Source organism: Mustela putorius, unplaced genomic scaffold (assembly GCF_011764305.1).
Source record: "Mustela putorius furo isolate JIRA1106 unplaced genomic scaffold, ASM1176430v1.1 tig00003987_pilon_pilon_pilon, whole genome shotgun sequence".
NCBI lineage: Eukaryota > Metazoa > Chordata > Mammalia > Carnivora > Mustelidae > Mustela > Mustela putorius.
Window position 1 is genome coordinate 2,493,254 of NW_025422126.1, and position 9,476 is coordinate 2,502,729.

The 9,476-nt window shown below is 42.1% G+C and overlaps 1 protein-coding gene across 1 annotated transcript; it reads left to right on the plus strand.

Annotated features, from left to right (window-relative positions):
* The first annotated feature begins 4,006 nt into the window (after positions 1–4,006).
* On the plus strand, positions 4,007–4,311 carry LOC101687951 (60S ribosomal protein L36-like). The gene is given in 2 exon segments (XM_045071365.1): positions 4,007–4,127; positions 4,130–4,311. Coding segments are annotated over 2 exon segments (303 nt in total).
* Positions 4,312–9,476: the final 5,165 nt, after the last annotated feature.

Genomic DNA, 9,476 nt, shown 5'->3' on the forward strand with positions numbered 1-9,476 from the left:
GAAAAAGCATTTGACAAAGTACAACATCCCTTCCTGATCAAAACTCTTCAAAGTGTAGGGATAGAGGGCACATACCTCAATATCATCAAAGCCATCTATGAAAAACCCACCGCAAATATCATTCTCAATGGAGAAAAACTGAAAGCTTTTCCATTAAGGTCAGGAACACGGCAGGGATGTCCATTATCACCACTGCTATTCAACACAGTACTAGAAGTCCTAACCTCAGCAATCAGACAACAAAAGGAAATAAAAAGCATCCAAATCGGCAAAGAAGAAGTCAAATTATCACTCTTCGCAGGTGATATGATACTATATGTGGAAAACCCAAAAGACTCCACTCCAAAACTGTTAGAACGTGTACAGGAATTCAGTAAAGTGTCAGGATATAAAATCAATGCACAGAAATCAGTTGCATTTCTCTACACCAATAACAAGACAGAAGAAAGAGAAATTAAGGAGCCAATCCCATTTACAATTGCACCCGAAACCATAAGATACCTAGGAATAAACCTAACCAAAGAGACACAGAATCTATACTCAGAAAACTATAAAGTATTCATGAAAGAAATTGAGGAAGACACAAAGAAATGGAAAAATGTTCCATGCTCCTGGATTGGAAGAATAAATATTGTGAAAATGTCTACGCTACCTAAAGCAATCTACACATTTAATGCAATTCCTATCAAAGTACCATCCATCTTTTTCAAAGAAATGGAACAAATAATTCTAAAATTTATACGGAACCAGAAAAGACCTCGAATAGCCAAAGGGATATTGAAAAAGAAAGCCAATGTTGGTGGCATCACAATTCCGGACTTCAAGCTCTATTACAAAACTGTCATCATCAAGACAGCATGGTACTGGCACAAAAACAGACACATAGATCAATGGAACAGAATAGAGAGCCCAGAAATAGACCCTCAACTCTATGGTCAACTAATCTTTGACAAAGCAGGAAAGAATTTCCAATGGAAAAAAGACAGCCTCTTCAATAAATGGTGTTGGGAAAATAGGACAGCCACATGCGGAAAAATGAAATTGGACCCTTTCCTTACACCACACACGAAAATAGACTCAAAATGGATGAAGGACCTCAATGTGTGAAAGGAATCCATCAAAATCCTTGAGGAGAACACAGGCAGCAACCTCTTCGACCTCAGCCGCAGCAACATCTTCCTAGGAACAACGCCAAAGGTAAGGGAAGCAAGGGCAAAAATGAACTATTGGGATTTCATCAAGATCAAAAGCTTTTGCACAGCAAAGGAAACAGTTAACAAAATCAAAGACAACTGACAGAATGGGAGAAGATATTTGCAAACAACATATCAGATAAAGGACTAGTGTCCAAAATCTATAAAGATCTTAGCAAACTCAACACCCAAAGAACAAATAATCCAATCAAGAAATGGGCAGAGGACATGAACAGACATTTCTGCAAAGAAGACATCCAGATGGCCAACAGACACATGAAAAAGTGCTCCATATCACTCGGCATCAGGGAAATACAAATCAAAACCACAATGCGATATCACCTCACACCAGTCAGAATGGCTAAAATCAACAAGTCAGGAAATGACAGATGCTGGCGAGGATGCGGAGAAAGGGGAACCCTCCTACACTGTTGGTGGGAATGCAAGCTGGTGCAACCACTCTGGAAAACAGCATGGTGGTTCTTCAAAAAGTTGAAAATAGAGCTACCCTATGACCCAGGAATTGCACTACTGGGTATTTACCCTGGAGATACAAACGTAGTGATCCAAAGGGGCACATGCACCCGAATGTTTATAGCAGCAATGTCCACAATAGCCAAACTATGGAAAGAACCTAGATGTCCATCAACAGATGAATGGATCAAGAACATGTGGTATATATACACAATGGAATACTATGCAGCCATCAAAAGAAATGAAATCTTGCCATTTGCGACAACATGGATGGAACTAGAGCATATCATGCTTAGCGAAATAAGTCAAGCAGACAAAGACAACTATCATATGATCTCCCTGATATGAGGAAGTGGTGATGCAACATGGGGGCTTAAGTGGGTACGAGAAGAATAAATGAAACAAGATGGGATTGGGAGGGAGACAAACCATAAGTGACTCTTAATCCCACAAAACAAACTGAGGGTTGCTGGGGGGAGGGGGTTTGGGAGAAGGGGGTGGGATTATGGACATTGGGGAGGGTATGTGCTTTGGTGAGTGCTGTGAAGTGTGTAAACCTGGTGATTCACAGACCTGTACCCCTGGGGATAAAAATATATGTTTATAAAAAATAAAAAAAATTTTTTAAAAAAAACCCAAAAACACAGATTTGAGTTAGCAAGAGAGCATGTTGCCCGAAAATAAAAACCAAACCAACTGAGGATAGTTGCATAACAGACTTTAAATTTAGGGTAAACAGAAACTCTCTCAGAAAACAGAGGAATTCAGATTTTGTTTCACTAAAGTAAAGATACAGAAAGTCTTAATAAGTTGAGACTGAGAAAAATGTTGGCTTCAGTGGAAAGTTCCAGCAGGAGAGGAATTAGGCTTTAACTTGTCAATGAAAGCCCTCAGGAAACTCTGCAGGAGTGCTAAGGTGTAAACCAGGTGGAGGGGGCTAGAGAGGATGTGGGGACAACACGCCTTAAGAGAGCCAGCTTGTAACAGATATGTGAAAAAGTGCTCCACATCACTGGGCATTGATGGGAAATAGAAATCAAAACCACAATGAGATACCACCTCACACCAGTCAGAATGGCTAAAATTAACAAGTCAGTAAATGACAGATGCTGGCGAGGATGTGGAGAAAGGGGAACCCTGTTACATTGTTGGTGGGAATGCAAGCTGGTGCAACCACTCTGGAAAACAGCATGGAGGTTCCTCAAAATGTTGAAAATAGAGCTACCCTATGACCCAGCAATTGCACTACTGGGTATTTACCCTAAAGATGCAAACATAGTGATCCGAAGGGGCATGTGCACCCAAATGTTTATAGCAGCAATGTCCACAATAGCCAAACTATGGAAAGAACCTAGATGTCCATCAACAGATGAAGGGATAAAGAAGATGTGGTGTGTATAGATATACAATGGAATACTATGCAACCATCAAAAGAAATGAAATCTTGCCATTTGCGTCTGCGCAGATGCAACTAGAGGCTATTATTTTTAGCGAAATAAGTCAACCAGAGAAAGACAACTATCATATGATCTCCCTGATATGAGGAAGTGGTGATGCAACATGGGGGCTTAAGTGGGTACGAGAAGAATAAATGAAACAAGATGGGATCGGGAGGGAGATAAACCATAAGAGACTCTTAATGTCACAAAACCAACTGAGGGTGGCAAGGGGGAGGGAGGTATGGAGAGGGTGGCTGGGTTATGGACATTGGGGAGGGTATGTGCTTCGGTGAGTGCTGTGAAGTGTGTAAACCTGGCGATTCACAGACCTGTACCTCTGGGGCTAATATATTATATGTTTATTAAAAAATAAAAAATATTTTTAAAAAAGGAGAGAGAGAGCCATCTTGTGAAGGGCATTAGCAGAGATTTGGCCCTGAAGAGGGCCCAGCACATGCGTGGAAAGCTGTCGTGTTTGTTTTGAAAATAGGAGGTATTAGGGCACCTGGGTGAGTCAGTTGAGCATCTGACTCTTGATCTCAGCTCAGGTCTTGGGTTCAAGCCTCACATTGGGCTCCAGGCTGGGCATGGAGAGAAGGAAGGAAGGAAAGAAGGAGGGAGAGGGGGAGAGGGGGAAGGAAAATAGGAGATATTAAACTGTATCATCCTGAGGAGATTTAGAAAATGGTACAGGAGATCAAAGATAATTGATGGAGCAGGCCCTAGACTAGATGAAAGGAAGTGTGGGATGCAATGATCCTAAATAGTATGGACGCTCTGTCCTTGAGCCAAGAGAAAAGAAAAAGCAATTACAATGGTTACCATGCTTCGCTGGTTAGCATAGTAAGACCTGAGGTATTTTATCCCCCTTACCGCAGGAGCCACTGAGGAGCAACAGCCATGGCTCTGCGATCCCCTGTGGCCGTGGGCCTCAACAAGGGTGACAAGGTGACTAAGGACCTGAGCGAGCCAAGGCACAGCCACCAAGGGCGCCTCACCAAGCACACCAAGTTCATGCGGGAATGATGGAGCGGTGTGTACCTTCATCCTAAAAGAGGCAGCCACCCATGGAGCTGCTCAAGGTCTCCAAGGACAAGTGCGCCCTCAAGGTCACCAAGAAGACTGTGGGAACACACATCCAGGCCAAGAGGAAGAGAGAGAAGCTGAGCAGTGTCCTGACAACCGTGAAGAAAGCGGTCCTCTGAGAAGGACTGAACCCCTATCCCTCTGTATGTAATAAGGCCTTTTTGGAACTTGAAAACTAAACAAAACAAAAATGCTGAGGGCATAGAATTATCTACTGAGGGACTGAGATATGAAGACATTTCCTAAATTCATTTCCATTTGGACCCTCTCTGACTAAAAGTCCCTGTTCCTTTGGCCAGTAGGTCCCACTGCCCCCATGGAGATTATAGGTGTTGATGACTCTGCGTTGGAAAGTGGGGTGGCTGGAGGTTAGGAAGAACACACCCTGATACCTTCCTATTCTGATGATACAACAAAGATTCAAACAAAGATACAATGTTCAAGGTTTGAATACAGGGCTTGGCTATTGTGAGAAGTTATTTGAGGTTGAGAAAACCTCCCTCATCCATCCCTCCTTTCCTTCCTGCCTTCTTTTAATACTGTTCCCACACTTCATGCTTTCTTTCCTTCTGTCCTCACCACCCACACCTGAGCTGTCCCTCCACAGTTTGCTCACCATCACTGCTCCCTCGGTTTCCCATCAGCCTGAGCCTCCACCATGACCCCTGGCCCCATCCTTTCCATTTTCTTATCTGACAAGTAGACTGCCCTACCCCCATTCTGGGAGGTAACAGAGTTCCTGACTGGACAGAAATCTGACATATTTTCACAGCTTCAGTGACCTCACCTGGAAAGGAAGTTAAAGTCAGTGACCCCTGAACACTCCCCTACCCCAAAACCAAAGTTTAGGGGCCATGTTCTGGGTCAGTGGCTCACTAGTATCACCAGAGTAAATCTGTAAGGGACCAAGAAGATGTGCATGCTATTCTTAGAGACCCTGTGGTAGAGCTTTTGGAGGGCCATGAACAACTCTGCCCTCCCCAGCCAGAGGCAGTGCGCCCGACAGAGCTCTGAGGTAAAGGTCTCTAATGAGGGAAGAGTCAGGTTCGCACTGTCCCTTCAGGATTCCTTTTTTTTTTTTTTTATAAAGATTTTATTTATTTATTTGACAGACAGAGATCACAAGCAGGCAGAGAGGCAGGCAGAGAGAGAGAGAGAGAGAGAGAGAGGGAAGCAGGCTTCCTGCGGAGCAGGGAGCCCGATGCAGGGCTCCATCCCAGGACCCTGAGATCATGACCCGAGCCAAAGGCAGCAGCCCAAACCACTGAGCCACCCAGGTGCCCCCAGGATTCCTTTTCTACCTGAGGAAGGACTCAGGAGCACTGGGTGGGGTGGAAGTGCAGAGGGTACAAAAAGAGAAGGGATTTTTGTCCCTGGGAACCTGTGCCATACATCATTGCCATCATTCTGTGACCCCCTTCACAATCTTTCTCAGCCTCCATACCTCCCACAAGGACCCGAATTTTCCTTCACACTGCTCAGCACCCTAAATTGAGCACCTATCACAACACAAGGGCAGTGGCGTGGGGTTCTATGTCTGTTCTTCTGAGGCCCCATTTCTTCTGACATCCTTTGGTGGCCAAGTCCACCTATTCAGCCATCATCTTCTGTGTATTCCTAACTCTTGCCGATTTTTGGCACTCCATACTACTGCAAATTTTTATTCTCCCAGTCTCCAACATGCACCTCAAAGCCTAGGTCTTTGATGTACCATAAAGAGAAGAACCACGTCCCAATAAAAGGGCCACAGTGGTGCAGAGAGGAGAAAGGTAATTGAAAGCAATAAACAATACGAGAGGCTATTCTGTAAACACTGGGCATGAAGCTGAATACTTCATAAAGCTTGAATTTTGTGGAGTTATTCTAACCCTTTGTATTTCACAGCAATAATATTTTATGGGAGGCCACTATACTTTCATTTAACTGAGAATTTTCCTTCTATCCTCTCAACTCAAAAACATCTGTATCAATTACTAAAAATTTTTATCTGCTGGGACACCTGAGTGGCTCAATCTGTTAAGCATCTGCCTTTGGCTCAGGTCATGATCCCGGGTCCTGGGATCAAGCCCTACGTTGGGCTCCCTGCTCACTGGGGAGTCTGCTTCTCCCTCTATCTCTGTTCCTCCTCTCCACTCATCCTCTCTCTCTCTGTAATAAATATTTTTAAAAATAATTTTTATTTGCCTTTTTCCTTCTTTTATACCTAGTGTACTTCGAACAGGATTAGTTATAATCCTCATTTTAGAGCACATAAATGTCACCAGTATGTATGAAGTTCATCTGTATTTTTATTCTCAGTAATGGATCATAGAAGATGTGTAATTAATATTTTGAAAAGCTTGCATTTTATTCTTGTAAAATATGGATAATTGTTGTTTGAATCATTTTAACTATATAATGTGTTGTTCCAAAATGTCATTCTCTTTCTTTTTTTTTTTTAGTTGCACAAAAGCATGCACCATTATTTATGACGTTCATCTGTTTTTTTTTTATCAGTATATATTTTTATCCATAGGGGTCACTCAGGTCTGTGAATTTACTTTATTGACTTTACACACTTCACATTTTATTCAAAGTAATAATCCCCAATGTGGATCCCAATTCTTTCCCCCCAGCAACCCTCACTATATAATGTGAGTTGTCACCAAAATGGTCATTCTCTTTCTTATTGGTTTTCACTCACTACCATTTTTAAGACTGCTCTCTTGCTAACACTTACATCTAGTTTATTGTTTTTACCTCCTGCATTCTCCTAATTACCTATTATCCCAATGCTGGACATATCCAGTTCCTAGATGTGACTAAAAATTCTGAGAAACATTTCCTCATATGTGTCTCCTTTTTTTTTTTTAAGATTTTATTTATTTATTTATTTCACTGAGAGAGACAGAGAGTGCTCAAAAGAGGAAACACAAGCAGGAGGAATGGGAGAGGAGAAACAGCCTTACCGCTGAGCAAGGAGCCTGAGGCAGAGCTCTCCATCCCAGGACCCCGGGATCATGGCCAGACCTGAAGGCAGATGCTTAACTGACTAAGCCACCCAGATGCTCCCCTCCCCCCAACTTATAAACTATTGTAAGAATTTCTCTCAGGTGGTCATGGTGTGTGCTGCACCCCCTGCACCCCAAGGTTTCCTCCAGGTGGATGGGGAGTACTGTGCCCAAGTTCAACCTCCTAACAGACGATTTTTCTTGCAGTTCCAGGCAGTTCCCTCCCTGAGTTCCAATGTATCTCATGGTTTTTTATGCTATTGTAAATTTTTATTTAGGGGCACCTGGGTGGCTCAGTGGGTTAAAGCCTTGGCCTTTGGCTCAGGTCATGATCGCAGGGTCCTGAGATCAAGCCCCACATCAGGCTTTCTGCTCGGCAGGGAGCCTGCTTCTTCCTCTCTCTCTCTCTGCCTCTCTGCCTATTTGTGATCTCTGTCAAATAAATAAATAAGATCTTTTTAAAAATCTTTAAGAATAATTTATTTAAAAAAAAAAAGAATGTGGGAAAGCCTTTAGGTACTGGAATGTTCTTATCAGACATCAGAGAAGCTTTGGGGATATCTTCAGTGTGGGAAACCTTCTGTATGAGCTCAAGTCTCATTAAACATAAGCAGTTTCAGGATGCCTGGGTGGCTCCGTCAGTTAAGTGTATGCCTTAGGCTTAGATTGTGGTCCCATGTTCCTGGGATCAAGCCCCACATCGGGCTTCTTGTTCAAGGAGGAGCCTGCTTCTCCTTCTGCCTGCAGCTCCCTCTGCTTGTGTTCTCTCTCTCTCTCTCTTTCTCTCTCTCTAATAAATAAAATTTTAAAAAAATAAGCAGATTCATTTTGACAGAGGCAAGTAGGGAGAAGGTCTTCGTGTGGAAGCCAGTGCTTATTACCAGAAAACCCATAAATATAAATATGTGGGAAGGCCTTCACTAAAAGCCCAGTCTTATATATCAGTAGGTCCACATTGGAACAAAACCCTATATGGGTGACCATTCTGGGGATGCTTTCATGTTAGCTCAATTCTTAAAACTTAGCAAAGATTCCATATGGAAAAAAGCTCTGGTTAAGTGGTTTTAAGAGGTTAGGTGATGTGGGAAAGTCTTATTATCAACAGCTATATGCCAATAAGTTAAGCAACCTGGAAGAAATAGATGCATTCCTGGAAACCTATAAACTATCAAGACTGAAATAGGAAGAAATTGACAACCTGAATAGACCAATAACCAGTAATGAGATTGAAGCAGTGATCAAAAACCTCCCAAAAAACAAGAGTCCAGGAACTGACAGATTCCCTGGAGAATTCTACCAAACATTCAAAGAAGAAATAATACCTATTCTCCTGAAGCTGTTTCAAAAAATAGAAACAGAAGGAAAACTTCCAGACTCTTTCTATAAGGTCAGCAGTACCTTGATCCCAAAGCCAGGCAAAGACCCCATCAAAAAGGAGAATTACAGACCAATATTCCTGATGAATATTGATGCCAAAATTTTCAACAGGATCTTAGCTAATAGGATCCAACAGTACATTAAAAAGATTATCCACCATGACTGGGATTTATCCCTGGGATGCAAGGGTGATTCAACATTTGCAAATCAATGTGATAGAAGACATAAATAAGATGAGAGAAAAAGAAAAGAACCACATGGTCTTCTCAGTTGATGCAGAAAAAGCATTTGACAAAACACAGCATCCTTTCCTGACTAAAACCCTTCAGAGTATAGGGACAGAGGGAACATTCCTCAATTTCACAAAACACATCTATGAAAAAACCCACAGAAAATATCATTCTCCATGGGGAAAAATGAGAGCCTTTCCCTCAAGATCAGGAACAAGATAAGGGTTCCCACTCCTGCCACTATTGTTTAACATAATACTGTAAGTCCTAGCAACAGCAAGCAGACAACAAAAAGAAATGAAAGTATTCAAATTGGCAGAGAAGTCAAACTCTCTGTCTGAATGGAACCAGAAAAGATCCCAAATTGTCAAAGAAATGTTGAAAAAGAAAACAATACTGGGGGCATTGTATTGCCTAATTTCAAGTTATATTACAAAGCTGTGATCACCAAGACAGCATGGTATTGACACAAAAACAGACACAAAGATTAGCGGAACAGAATAGATAGCCCAAATACGGACCCTCAACTTTACAGTCAACTAATCTTTAACAAAGCAGGAAAAAATATCCAATGAAAAAGAGACAGTCTCTCCAATAAATGGTGCTGGGAAAATAAGACTGCTATATACAGAAGAATGAAACTCAACTGTTCTTTTACAGCATATACAAAAATAAAGTCAAAATAGA